Below are 21,682 nucleotides of genomic sequence, written 5' to 3' on the forward strand. Positions count from 1 at the left end.
TTCAAAAACAGTTGAGTTATAGTTTGTATGTACTACATACTTTCTCAACGTTTACAAATCGTTCAACTTTATTCCGAAAGGTAACGTTCTGTAAAGATTGTGTTTCGCCCGCTTCGCTCAACTTATGGTCAACATAATCTACCTACTAAGCATACTAATCGCAACACCATCACCCATCTTAAGAGAGAGCATTCATTATTGGATTATAGTGAAGAAAATATAGCAGCCGTAGCTGAGAGTGAACGCGAAGACCGCGGAGAGTGCGGTTCGCAGCAACTCGGACTGCCGTATGAAACGACTTGGCGCATTTAAAAGCGTACAAAATACACCTTGTGCAAGAACTGAAGCCATTCGAGATTCCTGAGCAACATCGATTCGCCCTATGAGCTTTTGAAAAGTTCCAATTATTCAGCGGTGAGGCCCATTTCTGGCTCAAATTGAAGCTCGCCATCTCCCCGACATTTGGTTTAAACAAAACGGCGCCACTTTCTACACATCGGGCCAATCAATGGATTAATTGAGAGAACACTTCAGTAAGCAAATAATTAGACATTTTTAGTCGGTCGATTGGCCACCAAGACCGTGTGATATCATACTGTCAGACTTTTTCCCGTGGGGATATGTAAAGTCTAAAGTCTATGCGGACACTCCCGCTTCGATCCAGGGCTTGAAGCAAAACAGAACGCGTGTCATACCAAGATTTAAAAGAAATAATCTTAAAAAAATTAATGCCAAAGAATGGTCTTTCGAATGATAATAAACATTCCCCATTAAATTTGAGGTGTCTGTGTATTTTCTTTAAAAAAGTTGGGAACCTCGAAATGGATAACCCTGTATATGAAAATAGCTTTGAACCTAGTAAAATAAAAAAATCGAAAATTTCTTAAGAGGATTTTCGTTCTGATAATAATATTCAGAGTGGTTTGGAAGATAACAGATTTCAATAAAATTTCAGATGCATTTAAATATTTTACAGTTTTGCAAGTTTCTTTTTTGATAATTAAGTTTGTATGCATCACCATCTGCTTGATTTGAGAAGCTTTGCAAGCTTTTTTATCTACTGAAATACAGCTTTTAGATAGCTATATTTACCACTATGTTGAAATTTGTTCAATTTAAATGCCACATTAAAGCTTAAGCAGAGAACGTAAATGAATGAAGACATCTGAGACAAGTAAGTAAGAGCTAAGTTTGGGTGTAACCGAACATACTCTCAGAACTAATCACAACTTGCAAAGCTCAAATTCAAGGAAAATTTTTTTCACATTTCAATAATATATCTGAAAAATTGACCGATATTTTCTGTGAAAACTTCACAATAGAAACTGGGGTCCACATGTTCGTTATCTGAGGGCTTGAATAGTTTTGTTTCGACTTGAACACCTCAAAAGCAATATTTGCGCAAAGTTTTTTTCGGATACATTGATTTTTTCCTGATTTGTGTACCGAAAATGAAGGTGAATTGGTATAATTAATATAATTGTCAAGATAATACATACATATATTATGTATCAAATTAGGTCCCAAGATCTGGGCTTTCACTTTTAGGGTGCTTAGATATGCCAAAAATACTTATTCTGAGTGAATTTGGTTATTATACCATGAATGATTTAGGATATACATATGTACAATTAACTTATTAGAGGGCGGGACCACGCCCACTTAAAAGAAAAGTTTCAACTATAGATGCCCCTCGCTTGTGGTACCAAACAACAGTATCTTATTGTAGAGCTTAGTTAAAGCACTTTATATGTTTGCGTTTAATAGCGTTTTGTGGGCGTGGCAGTTGTGCAATTACGCTCATTTATGAACTCGTCCTTATTTTTTTGCCAGGAAACACGTGTTTCATCAAGATATCTAAATTTTTACTGAAGTTATAGCTTGCACGGAAGGACAGACGGAGCCGTTCGTCCCTCTCGTCCCTCCACAGTCACTCGGATTTTAACTCGTCTCATCTTCCAGATGAAAACATCATAATTATGCAACATACACATAATGTATATATTTACTTTTTTGTACAAAAAATCGCATTTAAAATTACCTATGACTAAACTTATTAATTAGCACTAAGAACTTTGGTGTGTTAACCAAAGAAACCATTTCCGAAACCACCATAGCCACCATTGTAGTAACCACTTTGACTATGCGACTGACTCTGTGACTGCGATTGGCTGTAGGAGCCACCATAATTGCCAATGCCGCCATAACCGCCACCATAGCCGGGATAATAGCCGCCACCGAAGCCTGGTCGACCATAATAGCCGCCATAACCGCCTGGATAACCGCCGTAGTAGCCAGGGTAGCCACCGTATCCACCATAACCACCAAAACCACCTAAACCAAATGCGGCACCCAGACCCAAGCCGCCGAAAGTGCGCGCTTGAGCGCTAGCTGGTTTCGGCGCAGGCGCAGCATGCAGCACGGCGATAAGTGTGCAGGCGATTGCAAGTTTCAGCAGCTGAATATTGATAAAACAAGAGAATTGATGGTTTTATAGTTAGTTTTCAAAGAGTCCTTTAATAAAAAACAAAACACTTTAACACTTACATAACTAGCCATTTTTTATTTGAATTCCTTAAAGTTACTTGCTAACTTCTAGTAATGAGTTGCTCAGTTCAGTTAGTTGCGTACTAAGTTGCACTTGAAGTGCGCACATTGCTTTTTATACTTTAGCAACATGGATGCGCGCACGCATGCGTACTACTATCGACTTTAGTCGGCGAAATTACAGAACCGCGAAACATGTTGATGACGAAAAATACAAAAGTTAACCTGACACACATACATACCTGTATGTGGCCAGGTATTTTGTCATTGACGGAAGCGTCCAGCGTCAAGATCAAGAGCACAATAACATCAGCGGCCAGCACAGCATTAACAGAAACAAATAACTAAAAACATACATATGCATACATATTTGAATGTGTTCGTGGTGGTGGCGATAATCAGAAAAACCCCAAATTTTGGATTCTCACCGCGACTTTGCGAGAATGAAGCGCAGCGCACGCAACACTTTGTTGCGCAGTCAAGCGCAGGAAAAATATTAAAAATTGTGTGCTTTGTAGCATGTCATAGAAACCCAAACAAAATTAGCATCAATCACTCAAACACTAACATTGCTGCAAACTAAGTCATATTAATGTTTAATCTCAACTGAATTCAAATTTATTTATTGGCACAAATTGTTTGTTGTGCAAAGTGTATTAACCTTTTGCCTGGCTTTTCGCCTTCTAAGCTGTGAGGCGGCCACCTTCAATCGATGACGACTGCTACTCTTCGACGCTTCCTCTTCGCGCGATTTTCACTTTCAGCATTGCTCGCCTATCGACAAATTGTTAATTGGCGTGCTGATTTATGCCAACGTTTTTAAACCTAAGCGCAACGTAAAGCGAAAGGGTAGTATGATATAGTTTTGATTATTTTTCCTCTCCCCAGATGAAAACATCATATTTATGCACACACACATTATTTATTTATTAAATTTTACAGGACTAAGCACTTTCGAACCGTAATCAAGTAAATAATTTCCAAAATTATAACGATCATTGTGAAAGATTAAAGCCCACCGTCAACAAACTGATTGGCTTTAGACCTTCAAAATCAACAACCGACCAGATATTCACCTTGCGCCAAACCTTGGTAAAAGACTGTGAAAGGAATATCGATACACACTGCCTCTTCGTCGATTTCAAAGCTGCTTTTGACAGCAAAAGGAACTGCCCTTATGCCGCGATGTCTGAATTTGGTATCCCCGCAAAACTAATACGGCTGTGTAAACTGACGTTGAGCGACACCAAAGCTACGTCAGGATCGGAAAGAACCACTCCGGGTCGTTCGATACCAAATGAGGTTTCTGACAAGGCGACACCCTATCGTGCAAATTCTTCAACCTGCTGCTGGGGAAAATAATTCGAGCTGCGGAACTTAATCGAGCAGGTACAATATTTTATAAGAGTGTACAGCTGCTGGCGTATGCCGATGATATTGATATCGGACTTGGCTTCGCTTGGAATTTCCAATTAGCGCCACGTAGCGAAAAGAAGAATTTATCAGAAGGTTGTTATGTATTTAAATTGAGGGAAATTCCAAAAATAGTATTTCGAATAATTTGAAATTCCCGTTAACAATTTTCGATTATAATTCACTTCATGCATATTCATCTACGTTTAGATGAGAAAATTAATGCATGGATTTTCCAAAAATTCAAATTCAAATAACTGTATACGTTGTGTAGCATTAAAATAGATAAAATGGAGAGCATAACTTTAACCCTGCTTCTAATTATCAATACTAGTTTAATACACAATACGACTTGAATTTTATGAGTGTTACCAGGCGTTAGTAAGGCAAAAGTCATCAGAGAAAACACCTAAAAGTGGTCGCAAATGCGCAAAAGAATGTTATATTAGTAGTACCATCTAAGTATCAGCTTACGAGCTTTTCAGTCCAACTGTCATATGTACGAGTATTAGTTAAACGAGATATCCACAAGACGTCACACATAATTCTGGAGCAAATAATGTTCTTCCTCTTTAGGTAAACAGTCGATTATATACGTTGAATATTTTTAGTAGATTTATTTGTGTAGCAGTAAATTCGGCAACTATTTTATATTACTTCATTTTTTTATTATTAATAAATGAACGACCTCACCTTAATTAGATGTAAATAAAAGTTCAACGCCTTTTCAGCGTAAATTTGCCGACAACTAAAAATAAAGAGGAAACATGAAAATTATATTGCAGACATTAAAAACAATAAACACACAAAAAGTGGTGGAAATATTAGAATGTGAAAATAGACATACATACATAAATGGAATCATTTAGAACAATAGGACAGATATTAATAAATTTTTATCAGTTCAAATGGAATATGAGCAAAAAATAGTAAGACTTTGTCAATAATTTTAAAATTCTTAATTTATTTCTCAAAATCTATGTCGCCCCCCTAAAAGTATCCGCCATGGCCACAATACACTTGTGACAACGTTTTTTCCAATCCTTGAAATAGTAGTTAAAGTAAATTTCCGGAATAGCCTTCAATATGCTTAGTGATTCATGTTTAATGTCTTCGATTGACACTAAGCGGTTTCCCCGGAGCGGTCTTTGAAGTTGCTGAATAGGCAGAAGTCACACGGAGCTAAATCGGCCGAATAAGGTTGTTGTGGGACGATATTGGTTCCATCTGTTTCCGTAAACATAGATCCAAGACTCATCACCAGTAATAATACGTTTCAAGTCATCGACGCTGTTTCTCGAAAAAGTTAAGTGATTTTGAAACCAATCGTGTTCTCACTTTTCTTAGGCACAAATGATCTTTCAAACTGGTTTTCACTGATCCTTTCGATATACCAACTATGCCAGTAAGATCTCTGACTGTTAGACGTCAATTCTCCAGCACCAATTTTTTTTACTTTAGCGACGTGTTGTCCATCAGTTGATGTTGATGACCGTCCTGGACGTGGTTCGTCGTCAACGCGTTCTGGACCCTCTTTGAATTATTTCTACCAATCAAAACTGTTGCTCGCAACAAACAATAATCACCGAAAGCCATTTCCAACATTCTGAACGTTTCAGCACCAGAAATTCGATTCTGCACACAAAATTTAATGGATCTTCTTTATTGAATGATCTCGCTCATTGTAAAAATCGCCGAATGCACGATATGCACTTCATAATGAGAAGCGTAAAGCAAACATTAATGATTATTCTGATGTGACATTTGGCACAGATGTCACTGACAGTCACACAATCCTAAAAAAAAATATTTCGAAGAAAAGAAAAGTCTTACTATTTTTGCTCATAGTTTATCGATCATTTGCTTTGTTCATATATTGCTTATTGCATGTGTCATCTAAATTTAGTAGCTTTTGTATAAATAAGTCAGTTGTATGACTTAAAATAATATGTTAAACTAATAACTAACGATGTGTAACAAAATAAAAACAGCCTCATGATAAAGAAACTATTGCAAGAGAAAGACAGTGAATGTCTTCAATGTTATTGTTTATGAAATTAAATAATTATGTAAAAATGTCAGGCCAGTAAAATAGTGAATTTTTGGGGGAAATAGGCAACAGTGGCTATAAATAATTAATATACACACACAGTACATATATTTTGCTGTTGTTAAGACAATTTACTAACAAGGGAGATTTTATGCAAATTAAAAGAAATGCAGTTATTTATGCTCCATACAAGCCCCAAACTCACTCAAATGGAAATGTGGTTAAACATTTTTCATTATCGCTATAAAAGTATGAATTTGTCTGCAGGAAAAAGTATTATACATTTAATTGTTGACATGAGAAGTTTAAATTATATTTGGTCATACAAGTGTTTTTATTAAAATTTAACGGTAGTGTTTGCCGACAAAACGAAATAAATACCCAAAAAATATAAATTAAACAAGAAAAAGTTTTTATACATAATATATGAAATTTTATTGAAAGCTTTTGTAAATAAAATAAGACAATTAATATTAAACAATATTGAATGATCGAATTGCTGAAGTTTTATAAAATTTCATGCTTTCACAGAGATATGGTATCGTTTATCTCCAATTATTTTAGTTAAAAATGGAGGGTTAACAAAAAATTTTTAAAGTTTGTAAATGAAGTTGAAATTTATAAGACATTACTTATAAAATCACCATAAATGTATTAAAAATATTGTATATGTATATAAATAATATATAAAGTGTATACAAGATATAAAACTTATAAAAACTCAATTTAATTCAAAAACTAAACAAAAAAAATCTAGAAAGCCGCACAACATTTTTTTAAACATATTTCTTCCCAAAATAGTTAAAATATAAATATAATTAAAAATTTCGAAATAAAAAATTTAAGCTTAACTGCAAAAATGCTGCAAATAATTGCGGTGAGTTTTTCAAAAAGCAAAACAAATAATTAACTCACGTATACAATAACAAATATTTTTCAAAATCTTAGCTTTTGCTCACAACACTACCCTACATCTACGGACAAAGTGCAGAACGCATGGAAGCAGATAATCGTGTTTATATAGGTGATTTCACGCAGCCGCCCTATAGTATGGGCAAGGCAGACAATAGAATTGCATATCCTTACCACAACAACTATCTCAGTTTTCCGCCCAACAACGACAACGGTTATCAGCCGTTCAATCCCCATAGTGGACCTACAACAATGCCCAACCAACAAACACCAACTCTTGGTGGATATGGGGGCTGGAATGGCCACTTTAACTATGCACCCTTTAATGCCTTGCAAGGTTACAACAATTTTGGCATAACAAGATCAATTGCAGTCGGCATGTCTAGCAATGCCAACTTCGTCCCCGTAACCCACAGCACTCATCAGCCGATCATGGATGGGCTGCATACGAGTATAGGCGCGGCTCTAGGCGGCAGCATGAATGGCATGTCTACCTATCCGGCTAACGGTCACTATAAAGGCTACTATCCGTACAACTCGCTGGGTATTTTACAGTCATATATGTAAGTGATGTACAAGCCCGTGTCTACATTTTGGGAATATGAAGTTGTATTTATTTTTTATTGTAAAATATTATTTATATACATATGTTTAATACTTAACAGCAACACGAAGATTTTTTAAGTAAACAACTTGTAGGAAAAGTAATAAAAAATATGTAATTTTAATAAAAAAAAACATGTATAAACACAAAGTCATGTGCAAGGCCAGTAATCTGTAGAGTTGGATGTGAATCATCGTGCGAAAGAAGATGTATAAAACTGGTTTTGGTGGGTGATGACGAAACGAACGTGCCGCTCAAATATCGCCGATATTGGCGTACACGCTAGCTGACACAAAAATAGTTACAGCCAATTTTGAAAACGTTTGATTTTCAAACGCCTTTCTATGATAAAAATGCTAAATTCTTTTCTTAAATTGGTGTACGAACAATCACACTTTCTCACTAATGCTTTAAAATCAAATTTTGTTGAATAAAAAATGTTACAATTAGTTTTATTGCAAATATATTTTCAGAAAAGATATATATATCAATTTTCTCTATTTCAACCATAATTTGCTTATTCGATTCAAAATTGTTGCTTAAAATTTACATATACATACATATATTTACGGCTATGGTTGATGTGTAGATGTAAATATGTACTTTTCAATGGTGCTCAACATATTTGCTTCAACACTACCTAAGTTTTCAAACTGTATGTGATGTTCGGTACTGTCTTATTAAAATACGACATTGGACAAATGATAGATACACGGGGATGTAGCTCAGATGGTAGAGCGCTCGCTTAGCATGTGAGAGGTACGGGGATCGATGCCCCGCATCTCCAGAATAGTTTTGTTTTTTTCATTATGGGTCTTGCGGTATTTTTATTGAATTTTTGTTTTTATTTTATTGAAATTGAAATGAATTTTTGATGACCCATGCCCACTATGCCGGTCTCTTTCGACCAATTCAGCAATTTTATCGCAATTTTCGACGATAGGCCTTCTGGAGCGTGGCGCATCTTCGACCACCTCTACACCAGAACGAAAACGTTGAAACCATCGTTGTGCGGTGGAAATGGAAACTGTATCGGGTCCATAAACTGCACAAATTTTATTGGCGGCCTGAGATGCATTTTTGCCTTTATCGTAGTAGTACTGTAAAATATGCCGTATTTTCTCTTTATTTTGCTCCATGTTTGCGGCGCTATAACTCACGAACGACTTAAAATAAACGACAATCAATCAAACACGTGTTAGCGCGTGAAATGAGCTTTCCAAAAGGTATAGCATGACCCGATGCGACGAATAAAACTAGAACTACGCGCTTTCAGCGCCAACTAGCGAATATACCGCAAGACTTTTTTGACAACCTATATTTGAAAAAAAATGTTTAAGTACACCCAACTCTTTTTTTACACGCTAGATACGTTCCTCAGAAATCCGTGTAAAAAAACCATGTAAAAAAAGAGTTGGGTGTACGTTCAAAACAAGATTTATAACAGGAAAGATTTTTTCGAAAAATAGCGCGTTTAAATCAGATTGACTGGCCTAAGCAAATAGAGAAAGAATAGCAAACTCGTATTTCACTTCAATGTGCAACTAGATGGATATCTTTTTAACAAAGAGCGACACAGTAAAAGGACAAATATTTCAGTTAAGTTGCAAAAACAATTTATTTTCATTAGATAACAGCAATAAAATATTAAAATCTAATAAATAACAAGTATTAATACTTTTAGTTTACATAACGAATACACAAATAAAACGAAGTTGTTGCTTCCTCTTAACGTTTAACCATAATAACCACCACCAAAGCCAGGATAGCCGAAACCACCACCATAAGGTGATGGTGGACCGTAAGGTGAATATCCAGGATATGGAACCGGTAGTGGATATGGATAGGCGCCACCGCCAAAACCTCCAGCACCACCAGCACCTCCTGGACGATTACGGCCGGTTAAAGCGCCAATAAGATTGCTAAAGAGACCGCCGCCGCCGCCTCCGCCACCGCCGAGTAGACCCAATATACGGCTGTTAGGATTGCCATTAGCTGCGCTTGGTGGCGATGCACCAATACCCGCTTGACCAGGTAAACTGCTACTTACAGCGCCATATCCAGCATTACCTAGGCCAGATTGAGTGGGATAACGGCTGCCAGCACTGTCAATGCTATTAGGATTAGTTATGCCGTATGCTGATTGTTGTGCAGGATTTCTGGGGTAACGGTTGTTGCCACCAAATGCCTGTTGCGTTCCAGGAAAACTCAATTGTGCACGCGTAAACGCGCAGGTGAGCGCCAAAAGTAGCGTTATGAGGATCTTGAAATTTGCAAAATGAGAAAATTGATGTGTTAGAGTTTCAATTCTTTTGGCTAAGTCTGGATTATAGAAATTTTGTTTTGCACTGTTTATGCGTATAATGATTTAGTTACTTACAAAGGATCTCATCTTCACGTTGTTTTGGTTTTGGTTGTTTGGTAATTTATACTTCGTAATAAAACTTTGTATGAACACTTCACCGTTAGATAACTGTTTATGCATATTGTATTGCAACAGCTAAGTTTATATACTAAAATCTTAGTTGCTTTTACTATCATGTAACGCCCACGCAACTAAAACTACTTCCAACTAATCTTGACAAGACGGGAAGTATAATTTGTTGTACAAGTCGTTTGTTTTGCGAATTTTCGCAAACTATTCAATTTGCATAAATAGAAATATATAATTCTAATTCTAACTGCAGTGCTGACCTTAAACTCGCGATTTGAACTTTTAATTTGGCTTTTTCGGGTATTTCGCTTTTGGTCAAAATTTAATGCCACCAGTCGACTCTCAGAGCAATCAACTCGTGCGTTCTTTCAAATAATAATATAAATATAAATATAAACAATACCTAAAAGCAAATCAATAAAGAGCAAATTTTATGCAAATGAGCGCTGCGGCAGATCGTAGCGGGTCCATCGTTTGCATCTATTTCAATGATCTACACGTGAGTCCGCTTGCGAACGAATTAAGCTTGTAAAATTATGTATGATATGCAGACTCATGTACATACATACATATGTACATACATACAAGTCTCGTACATAATTTAATATGTTTATAAAATATGTATGTAAGTTTTCATATTTCTTTTAAAGCAACTTTATCGATCTTCTTTTTAATTGAATACTTGTAAGTGCCTTGAACATATGTATATATTTATTCGTTGATCTCAACTTCTGTACGAGACCTATTCAAGTTCAGTATTCACCAACATCATGATAGTTGGTTTTTGTTCAAAAAACAGGAATTTTTTTAGCTTTAACTTATTTCGGAATTTCCCTCCGTTGTGCGCTCGCAGCATCAGCCTCAACGTTTATAAAAGTCCATACACATTTTGTATGCTGTTTAGTTATCATTTTGGTGGTTCGTGAAGTAGTTTTGTGAGTGACTCAATTAATCATGGGAAATTTCGTAAGTTGACCTTTAATGTGTAAATGTTATGTATTCGTTGTGTGTTGAACGTTCGTTAAAAACTGACTGATAATCTCAAAAAAATTGTGGTGGATTTTAATTATCAAGTCTTCGCATGTTGGAATCATTTTTAATGACACTTACAAGAAATTTTTATACATATACGCGATACTTATTTAATATAAAGAGTGTTTATGCTAACTGTATTATAAAGAAGTGCAAATCTCGATTTCGACAATTTTGATTTGAAACAAGAAAAAACGTTAGCTTCGGCTGCACCGATGCTAATATACCCTTCACAGGCGCATTTATTTTAGTAACTATGTGTCCAGTTTGTATGGAAGCTATGAACTATAGTAATCCGATCTGAATAATTTTTTCGGAGATTATATTATTACCTTAAGCAGTAATCCATATAAAATTTCGTGAAAATTCCACGTCCAATGCCAAAGTTTTCCATACAAGCATTTGATTCCGATCATTCAGTTTGTATGGCAGCTATATGCTATAGATAACCGATCTGAACAATTTCTTCAGAGATTACATTATTATATTAGAAAATAATCTGTGCCAACTTTTGTGAACATAAAATGTCAAATGTGAAAGTTTTCCATACAAGAACTTGATTCCGATCGTTCAGTTTGTATGGCATTTATATGTTATAGTGGCAGTTCCGAAAAAAGAGCTGCTACTTGAAGAGAATGACGTTTGCAAAATTTCAAAACGATATCTTAAAAACTGAGGGACTAGTACGTATATATACAGACAGACGGACAGACGGACATGGCTAAATCGACTCAGCTCAACAAGGAGGCGCTTCCTTCTGGGTGTTACAAACTTCGTGTCAAACTTCATGACAAACTTAATATATCGTGTTCAGGGTATAATGATCATTCAATTTGGTTTCCTAGAAAAAGCAATAGCAAAGATGTTCTACAGTAGAAAAAACAAGAAAATATATTATATTTAATTTCGTATTATCTTCGAGTTATACTGCTAAAGTTTGTTTGGTTTTTTTGGTTCATTGTATATCTACATCAATTCCGAACCTGAAATCTTCGCAGATGAAGGACTTTAATTTCTAGTTCTCGAACTAAAAGCTTTGGGAGTTTTGAAGAATTAAAAAAAATGTTCACTGCTCAAAAAAACTGTGTTCCTTTTGAGTTCACTGAATTTCATGGAAATTCCTGAGCCAGTTCCTGGATCTATGGTATCTATTTAATTCAGTTAGTTAAAATAGGCCTAGTGATATTATAACTCATAATATAGTATAACCAGCAATTCATCTGGGATGAGAAACTTCAACAGATTTTAAAATTTCAATGAGATTTACCTATGATTTCAACAACAAATTTAGCTGCGGGTGATCAAAGTAGAGCTTTTCATCAAAAGCCAGAACACGCGTGAGGCATGTCAATATGAATAGCAACCTCATAAAAACCTCATTTTGGTGTGATGCCGGTGAGGACGTAACCGTCAATGGCGACCGTTATATCGCCATGATAACCGACTATTTCATGCCTGAAATTGAAGCTCGTGATCTCGGCGATATTGGTTTCAACAAATCACTCGTGTGATTTGCCAGTTACCAGCCGAAATTTTCGAACGAGTCATCGTAAATTGGGCTCAAAGGATAGACCATCTCTCACCATCTCTTTGAAAGAAATAAATGCCCAAGAATATTCTTTCGGATGATAATAAAAATTCCCCATTAAATTAGCAGTTTATATGTTTATCTTTAAATAGTAGGGAACCTCGAAAAATATCACCCTTTATGATGAGTTACCGCTATGAATTTATCAAATCAGTGATGATGGTTGGGGTCTATCAAGTGAGGAAATATCATGTATGTATATTGCGCCATAGGATGTTCGAATTCCAAACTGATCACAAACAATATAGTCAAGGGATAAAATTGTTTGTTTAGTAGAGTGGCGAATGTGCCCCTGTTATAAAGGTATGTATCGGATAGGATAAAAATTATTTTTGAATATTCTAATTCTTGTCGAAAGTAAATTAAAAGCACAACTTCGAGTTCGACTGCTATTGAAGAGAAAATTAATTGTCTATATATGTACATATGTATGTCTTTATCCTTTCTCCCTTTTACAGAAAATTTCCAGCTTTGCCGCATTGTTGTTCCTTAGCTTATTCGCTACACCCACAAGGGCACATTTCAAGAAGTTTAAAGGCTTTGGCGGCGGTTTCGGTGGTGGTTTCGGCGGTGCTTATAGTGGTGCTTATGCCACCAGTAGCGTTGTAAATAACTATCAAGTGGCGCCTGTTCCAGTGGCTGTCCCAGTTTCAATACCCCAACCTGTTCCTGTACCAGTATCGATACCCCAACCTGTTCCCGTACCTTTTACGAAAGTAGTGCCTGTCCCAGTGCCAGTAGCGCAACCCGTTTGGCCCAGCGGTGGTTGGGAGGGTGGCTACGGTGGTTATGGTGGTGGTGGCAGCTTTGCCAGCGCATCCGCATCTGCATCGGCATCCAGCTTCGGTGGCGGCTATGGCGGCGGCTTGGGAGGCCTTGGTGGTTTCGGTGGACCCGGTTTTGGTGGCTTCGGCAAACATGGTTTCGGTGGCTTTGGCGCATGGAAACGTCGTTAATTTTGACTAACTAATATTTCGTTATAGTGTTTTATTTAAAATAATTACTTTATATACATATTTAATTGTTAAATACATTTATTTAAAGATTTAAAGATAATTGTGCTTATTTCTTTTCCACTTGCTATTTGCCTGACTGATGTGTAGCAACAGAGATGGCATTAAATGATCCATAGTCGGTCTGTTGTGTTGTAATGTGTAACTTCAGGGCTCATTTAAGTCTATTACGTGGCTGTAAGTGACATTTAGCTATGTAAACAAGATTCAGCTGTTAAAACAGCTGCGCGAAAAATCAGTGTAGAGTATCACCTGGAGACTTAAAGATGTCTGCTATTCATAACAAAGACTTTCATTTATTGGTAAAAACATATGGATATTTTTTTCTATAACCTTAAATTTAATTAAAGCTCTTGTCCTCAGTTGATTGTGCTATTTATTTGGCTTTGCTGCATGCCATCTATTGTCAAAGCAGCGGAGGAAACAACAGCAGAATCTGACGGACCAACTGAGCCGCCATCAAAGGGTAAATCGTTTTTCCTATTCGGTGGCTTTTTCCAAAAAATTCGGCAACGCTGGTCAGGCCAACCAGATCCAAGTGCGCCAATATATGCGGGTCCTGTTTATCCATTGCTTGCTTATCAAAACTGTCCTGCTTATGGTGGCTGCAATCCCGCGTGGAGCTATCGTCCAGTTCCTTATGAAGTGCATAATATATACTATACAAACGCCCAAGTGCCACCATTAGTATCACCATACCCTTCGACTCCGGCTCAGCCGCAGCAGCAACAGCAACAAAATCAGCAAAGTAATTTAGTCATCCTTCATACTGGGGCCAGTTCTCAAGTTAACGCCTATCCACAACCGAAGCCATATTCTGCGTATCCGCAGTTTGTGCCTCAACAGTCGGATGTTCTGTCAACAATACCAACGGGTGGTCAGCCACATCATTCTGCATATGTTCCAAATAATTATGGCGATTATCCACCTGTGATTTATGGTACCCAACCTCCTCCATCTTATGGTCCAATAAAACCAAATTATTTGCCTGATCATGGTGGCGTTTCCTATCATAGGCCTGATACAGCAATCTCTGTGGCTACCTCGAGCGGTTCAACACCATGTAACCCGCGCCTATATGCCTGCAATATTGGATAGTTGGATGTAAGGGTTACTGTTGTTCAGTTTTATCCATGTGTTTCGGTATAAATCTATAACTCGAATATATAATGGAATCCAGTTTCGCATTGAAATAAGATATTGGTTTTATTAAGTTTTTCTACTGGGAAGTAATACTTGAAAGACATTATTTTGAGATTTTTGTGGTGTTAATACTTTGAACGATCATATAAAGGGGGTACTGAAACCTGTCAACGTCGAAAGGAACTTAACTCATGGATCCGGAAAATCAGCTCATATGCGGAGGACAGGAAGACAGGACAATAGTATAATAAATGGTTTATATCCAATAGATTAGATTATATTAGATGTCGTAGGTATTATTGTGCATATTCTTTGACTAGAGAAGAGGGGTTTATGAAATGAGTTTGTTCCATGGTATGTGATCCTTGGTATGTGATCGTGCTTGAAAACGGAGAGAAAAAAGGAAGTAAAGAGAGAGAATCCTCAAACAATAACAAAATTAATCGTAGAACAGAAAAAGCTAAATAAGAATCTTTTCAAGAGAAACAAGAATAATTTCTTCTTAAGTGCTTCTAGAAAATTACTCTTTCAAATAATTGCTTTCAATACTAAATTATTTTTATAATTCACCAGCAGCCAACACATTTGTTCAGTATATCTCACCTGTAAACAAATTTGGCCACGAAGTCAAATATTTTCATAACATATGTACATATGTATGTATGTATGCATACATCATACATATCATCCATTAACTTCTGTCAACAATAGCAGTAAGAATACTTCAAACTTCTTCACGAGTTTTATCTTAAAGTAGAAATACTTGCCACTCAATTTCGAATTGAAACAAAGTACTACACCTTTGGACTCATCAATGGTCAACGGCCACCGCTCAACTACGGTCAGCGCAGAGCCAAATGTGGGCTATCAGCAGCAGCAGGAGTTGGATGACCACACTTACAGATGAGTAAATTCACAGCTGGCCGAAATAACCTTTTCCTGCCATCAAACTCACAACGCCCGAGTTCCCAGAGCGTCAGCTAGCATAGTCCTAAATAAACATTTCCGCACAGACAAGACGTAAGAAAACAATTCATTTTTAATTGGAAAAAAGCACCAGCAAAGTGCAAAACTTTTCAGCTAACATGGTCGGCAGAGCGTCGGCGAGCTTTCCTGCTGTGATGATACATCAACGTTATCAGTGCGAGGCTCGGCTCAATACCAAACCACTGCTGCATGAAAAGCTCAATCATTTGGTCAGCTTTTTTTTAACGAATCACTCTAAACTATCATAACGGTAATGGCATATCAGGGCTCGTCTTCGCCTTTATCTGCGCCTGCAATCTGCAGCAGCAAACTTGCAACACGAAGTGGAAGTAAGAGCTCAAACAGCATACTTACGAGTATGGGTGTACTGAACACACATATGTATGTGCGTATGTGCATATGTAGAAATGAGGCAAGTGTGGGCAATTGTTGCATGAGGTTGCATGTTTTGATTTCATCATAACCGAAAATGAAATACATACATATGTACATAAGTGTTGGCTAGTAAGGAGGGGTGTTGCAAAAGGAGATACAAAATGATGAAGACTACAACAACTATGCATACAATAAATAACAAAAACACCAACACATGCTTACATACTTACATACATAAATAACAGCTGTAGCAATAGAAATAACAAAAAGACACGAAATCTAACAGCAACATTAACAAATAAAGCAAAGATGGCCAAAATGCCCTGAAGGATAATGGCAGGACATACAACTGACCATGACTGCACATAAAAACACATGCAACCATATAGATATGTATGGATGTATATATAAAAACATTGAATAATATCCTTCGCTTGTGGGTGGGTGGTGGTGTGGTTCATTGACTAATATTGCGCCTGGAGAGTTATAATTTTTGCGGCGTTCTTGCAAATATGATGATAACAATAATAGACTTGTGGGCAAGAAAAATAAGCATAGTGAGTTTGCGAGAAAATGATAAATAAGAATGGACAGTTAAATAAACAATATGAAAATATGGAAAATTTTATTGGTTCTATTTTGATTAATAGAAAGAGTGGAGAGACCACAACACATTACAATGTAAAAAATTAATGCAGTGAAATTCCTCATAACCGGACACCCACAGTCCAGTGTGGGTTCAAAATGTATTGTTGAAGTCAGAAGCTGTAATTCAGAACTATATTTCTACTAAACATATAAATGCGAGTCAATGTCAGCCAGGAGTGAATGAATGACAATAACCTCATTAGTTTGCGCTAAACCACCGCGAATCAGACGGCAAGACAATTTGTTTGTCATGATCATTTTATATATTGTTCTTAAAGAAACTGTCTCAGAACACTAAAAGTTAATAAAAATTTAAAGAAGTAAGGACGGGCTAAGTTCGTGTACAACATTTCATTATCTTGCAACTTACAAGAATCAAAGCCAGGGAAGTACTTTAAGGTGTAAAACCAATCATATAGATTAAAGCCAATCGGATAGTCGAAATCCTGACATTAGTTATATAGGGGCTAGGCCAAATTTTCGCTCAAATTTATCTATTTTAGGCACAAAGACACACTGTTATGAGCAAAACACGCGTTCTCATTTTCATTGGGATAACTCACATATCGGCCGGTATACTTATGCGATACAAAGTCACCCAGAAGTTCGAAAATCTTTATATTAAGTATATGGGGGCTAAGGGAAGTATTGGTCCGATTCAACCCATTTTTGACATACAGACATAACATTTTAAGAGAAGGATTATCCCTTAATTTCAGTTATATAGTAGTATATCACATAATGACCGACATTTTCGATAAAAAGTCAACTATAGGAAATGATCTAAGCAATCACCTTTTGGTTATTGTTACAATGATATATTCTCGAATTGATTTTATGTGCCATAAATATGGCAATTTAAGAAGTATGTGGTTAATACAGCATGTAAAATAAATGGTTGTAACTTGTTAATAGAAAATGGAAATAATTTAGATTAGAAACAATCGAACATGCTTGTATAAAAGGCAGGCGAGGAAAAACAAAACAAGTTTTGGCAGTAATTTTTCCTCTTTCGGAGATTTTTTAAGTTTTTGAAAAGCACGTTTTCTTAAACGAAACCCCAGAAATATGGTAGATGGTAGTTGAAGACCACAGGCCAGGAGAATCGTGTGCTGAAGTGCCAAAAAGGTAAGAAACACGTGCTCAAACGGAAAAAATAAATGTTAGTACTCGGAATGTACGAAGAACCTTTCAGGATGCTGGACTTAATCCGCTTTCGGCAGTTCTGGCCCTTAAATTTGTCATAAAAAGCTATAATATAGTAAAATACTTAAATATTCGAATTTAAAAGTTAAAATTGGATTATTTGTCAATATATCCAAAATAAACATTTTTAGTTGGCTGCCCGAAGTGCGTCGTCGTCGAGTGAATCAATATGCATGCCTAGTACTTATTTCACAATTAAATATACATATGTATATATGTATGTCTTAAAGTGTGACCATACATTTTGCAATGCTCAATGAGTCGAGGACGCACAATAAGAGTTTACTTACAACTGCAAGTACTTTACCTTTAACTGACTTCTTTCATGTGCTACCTTGAACATATCATTCATCATCAAGCCCTGCTTGAATGGCACAACTCACCGTCAATTCCAATTCACATATTTACATTCCAATTCATTTATTAACATTTCTACCTGCATGTAAGTATGTATTCGCAAGCAATTGCACACCTCAAGCGTTTTATTTACTTTTAAGTGGCAGATAAAGATAACGAAATGGTGATATTGCAAATATCGAAGATTACGCCTAGTTTTCAATAAAAAATTACCGCTATACGCTTAAATTTATTTATTTATGCGGCCATTTATTTATTGCTTTTGTCGATTTAACATACGTTGTGTTGTTATTGTTTTTGTTGATGGTGTACGTGTGCCGAATGGTTGACTACAAACTTGCTCAGCAGTTGATTTGTGTGCGATACGCATATTTTGGCGAAGTTGCTAGGTAAGAAGGGGATTAACGTGGGTGTCTAGTTTTATTTATATCATTATGTTTATTTCTTTTTTGATTTATTTATATATTTTTGAATGTTTAATTAGTAATCCGCAGCGTAAGAGGAACAAAAATGCATTTAAAAGAAGTACCGTTATATGGGGATGTAGCTCAGATGGTAGAGCGCTCGCTTAGCATGTGAGAGGTACGGGGATCGATGCCCCGCATCTCCAAATTTAGTTTTCTTTCGAATTTATTTTTTTTTTACTCTTTTTATTATTTTAAATATAATGTTCTTTTGTTTTGGATTTTTTGAACAAATTTAGATAATTCAGATGCCATTCAATTATTAATTCCATTGCATTAATAAACACATTAAAAAACTTGAGGGGGAGATACATACATACATATGTATGTGATATATGTATGTACATGTATGTGATGTCAATTTTAAAGTTGGAAGAGTTGAGAGTTGGCTAACAAAAACTCTCAGTAATTTGTACAGATTGTGGTTACATTACATTTATTCGATGTTAAAGCTGAACCACTTATGAGCACTCCTTCCACGCTAACGCTGGTAATTTATTTAAACTTAACACTTTGAGCACCAACAACAATGCGCACGTAGCGGCAATATTTCATTATTAAAATTCCAGCTTTTCAACTTTTTTCCACGAAATTTTCGCTTTCTTTTTGTACATAACACTTACCGCACACACACACAAGCATACTTAGAAAATTCACATGATTTTTGCACCCACTCCCGCTCTCCTCCTAACTTTGAACACCAGAACACGTTGAGTTTTTCGCCGCCTGCGTAGCCTCTTAATTTTATTTGGCACATTACACTCCGCAACTGACACGAATTATCGCGCTTAAAACCCGAGCGTGGTGTCAAGAAGTCAAGGAGAATGAATAAGCAACATTTTACGCCAACGACTTGGCAGGGCAAGCGACGAACGGCAGCCAAAAAACTCCTCTCTGAGTTGTGTTATTGGTGAGGATTTTCACACCTCTTAGTGGCGCGCACTTTTTGCATGAATTATGGGTACCCTGCCATGGTGAAAACAAAGGTGACAAAAATCACGTGAGTCGTCGTCGGGAAAAAATAAAATAAAAACAAAAACAAGCAAGACAACGTGTCTGCTGCGTTTCACTACTCTCCACCTAAGCGCAAGTGGGTGAGGAAGTGGCGTTTTTAAACCCTCGTTTACCAAGTGGCATGTTGTGTCGCATAAGTGGGGGATGCTCTCTTGCGTGCGGAGGCTAAGTGGCCCGGCGTCTACGTGCCAATAAATTTTCGCACGTTTTTATGTATTGTAATTTCAGAAACGTACGAAAAATGTCATGATGATAATAATGAGGTAGGTGCGTTCTAGTTTGTAGTAGGGCCACATCCTTCATCAGGAGTTTCAGCAACAACAAAAAAACCAACGCAATAACTGTGGGTTTCGGCAACGCGCCGCAGTCAATACAACAATCAAGCATTGGTGAGGAATGTGAAAGCTTGAGGAATTGTTTCAAGATTAGGTATATTCAACATAAATTTCGAGATTGTTTTCTTTGTGCACGTGTTTTGCATATATTTGCCGGCTGCAAGCATATCTAACCTCTCATGTATTGGAATATATGTATATGATATTTATTTGATTACAAAAATACTAAAAAGACAGTTGGCACAAACTTTTTCCATACTTTACACCCCAAATCGAAGCCAGATGGCGTTGCTAGAATCCGACTTTAATTTATTGTATCCGCAGCGCGTTTACTTTTCGTACTTAATTAAAAAAATATGCAAAATCAACAGAAAATAAAACTGAAATCAAATCAAATATCAAACAAAAGCCGTAGCCAAAGCACATTTACCACAAGCCGTAGTTCCACACCAGTTCCTCCAAGTTCGAGCAGTGCAGCCTCGGCAGTCGCCGCTGCTAATCCTCTGCGCCGTTACCATAAAAACAATAAAAACCACAAAGCATTAAAAAGCACCAACTTGACCGAAAACTTTTATCGAAATAAGCAAAAATTCAAATATACTTATTTACTTACACATAAACAAATAGAAAATTGGACAAACTGCGCGTCCAATGAGTGGATATACACACACTTGCACATTGGTGTTGCGGAAATAAATGGAGAAAGTGGGTGGTAACGGTTTGTTGTTTTACCGAGGTCTTACAACTATCTCGGTCTACATTGGTCGCCTGTGAGATAACTAAACTGACTATTTGTAGAAGTGACCCGGTAGGACACGACATTGGCTTTTAAATGTCAAATGAAGTTAATTTCAGAAGTTGTTCTATACACCGCCAATAAGCTTACGTTATTGGTATTACAGTAGTGGTAATTTTGACCCAGTCTAGTGGTAGGAATTAGAAGTTGTTATCGCTATTAGCAAATGGTAAATTTAGAAAACGAGTCTTTTCTACGGGATCGAGCCACAGGAAATTGGTGAGGTAAGATCTGGATAGGTAGGCGTTTATTGTGTTGAAATATTCGGAACCGATTTGTGAAGTGCTACTCTGGAAAGATGTCAAGGTGAAATGATCTTAGCGCTTTCTCCTCCTTGAATGTGTCACATAACGAGATTACGGTTTAAGCACCTCGGCTTTCAGTCTACTTTAGTTTAACGAGTCGAATGCGGAGTACGTCCGTCCGATTCGACTATTGGAACAGCGTTCAAAGGAAGAGAGCTGATGAACATTATTATTGCATACTTGCGAACGACATCTAGGGCCTATTTATACGACAAGCTGATCGAAAAGTTTTATATAAAGAGACGGATTCCTCATTGAGTTTGTGGTAGTGCTTCAATATGTTCATGATAGGCTCCAAAGAAGTACCTATGACGTGCATCAGGTGCTGTCTTTTTCAAGGATACCCATCGTCGCAGCATTCAATGCTTCGTGAGTATCAGTAGAGTAATCCGTAGTCATGTTTATGTTTTCCTACTAGGTTTTGTATCCCCGCATACGTACGTAGCTATGCTTTTGTCC

General features: G+C 36.7%; 4 protein-coding genes and 2 non-coding genes across 6 annotated transcripts; 4 read left to right on the forward strand and 2 right to left on the reverse strand.

The window, feature by feature from the left end:
- Positions 1–1,995: 1,995 nt before the first annotated feature.
- Positions 1,996–2,559, reverse strand: LOC120782432 (glycine-rich protein 3-like). Its single transcript, XM_040114715.1, has 2 exons — positions 2,548–2,559; positions 1,996–2,458 (listed from the first exon to the last, which is right to left on the reverse strand). The coding sequence occupies exons 1-2, from the start codon at positions 2,557–2,559 to the stop codon at positions 2,084–2,086; spliced, it is 387 nt and encodes a 128-aa protein (XP_039970649.1). The 3' UTR covers positions 1,996–2,083.
- Positions 2,560–6,848: 4,289 nt separating this feature from the next.
- On the forward strand, positions 6,849–7,489 carry LOC120782441. Its single transcript, XM_040114727.1, has 2 exons — positions 6,849–6,887; positions 6,959–7,489. Exons 1-2 carry the CDS (start codon positions 6,870–6,872, stop codon positions 7,487–7,489), a joined length of 549 nt encoding a protein of 182 aa, XP_039970661.1. The 5' UTR covers positions 6,849–6,869.
- A 751-nt stretch (positions 7,490–8,240) lies between these two features.
- Positions 8,241–8,313, forward strand: Trnaa-agc. The gene has a single exon. It is a non-coding gene; the product is annotated as a tRNA-Ala (tRNA).
- A 948-nt stretch (positions 8,314–9,261) lies between these two features.
- On the reverse strand, positions 9,262–9,918 carry LOC120766193 (uncharacterized PE-PGRS family protein PE_PGRS3). Its single transcript, XM_040091554.1, has 2 exons — positions 9,907–9,918; positions 9,262–9,789 (listed from the first exon to the last, which is right to left on the reverse strand). The coding sequence occupies exons 1-2, from the start codon at positions 9,916–9,918 to the stop codon at positions 9,262–9,264; spliced, it is 540 nt and encodes a 179-aa protein (XP_039947488.1).
- A 993-nt stretch (positions 9,919–10,911) lies between these two features.
- On the forward strand, positions 10,912–13,536 carry LOC120766195 (claw keratin; the record flags this gene model as incomplete). The annotated part of the gene is made up of 2 exons (XM_040091555.1): positions 10,912–10,926; positions 13,039–13,536. Coding segments are annotated over 2 exons (513 nt in total), but the record flags the coding sequence as incomplete, so codon positions are not given.
- A 5,310-nt stretch (positions 13,537–18,846) lies between these two features.
- Trnaa-agc lies at positions 18,847–18,919 on the forward strand. The gene has a single exon. It is a non-coding gene; the product is annotated as a tRNA-Ala (tRNA).
- The last annotated feature ends 2,763 nt before the right edge of the window (positions 18,920–21,682 follow it).

This window comes from Bactrocera tryoni, chromosome 1 (assembly GCF_016617805.1).
Source record: "Bactrocera tryoni isolate S06 chromosome 1, CSIRO_BtryS06_freeze2, whole genome shotgun sequence".
Lineage (NCBI taxonomy): Eukaryota > Metazoa > Arthropoda > Insecta > Diptera > Tephritidae > Bactrocera > Bactrocera tryoni.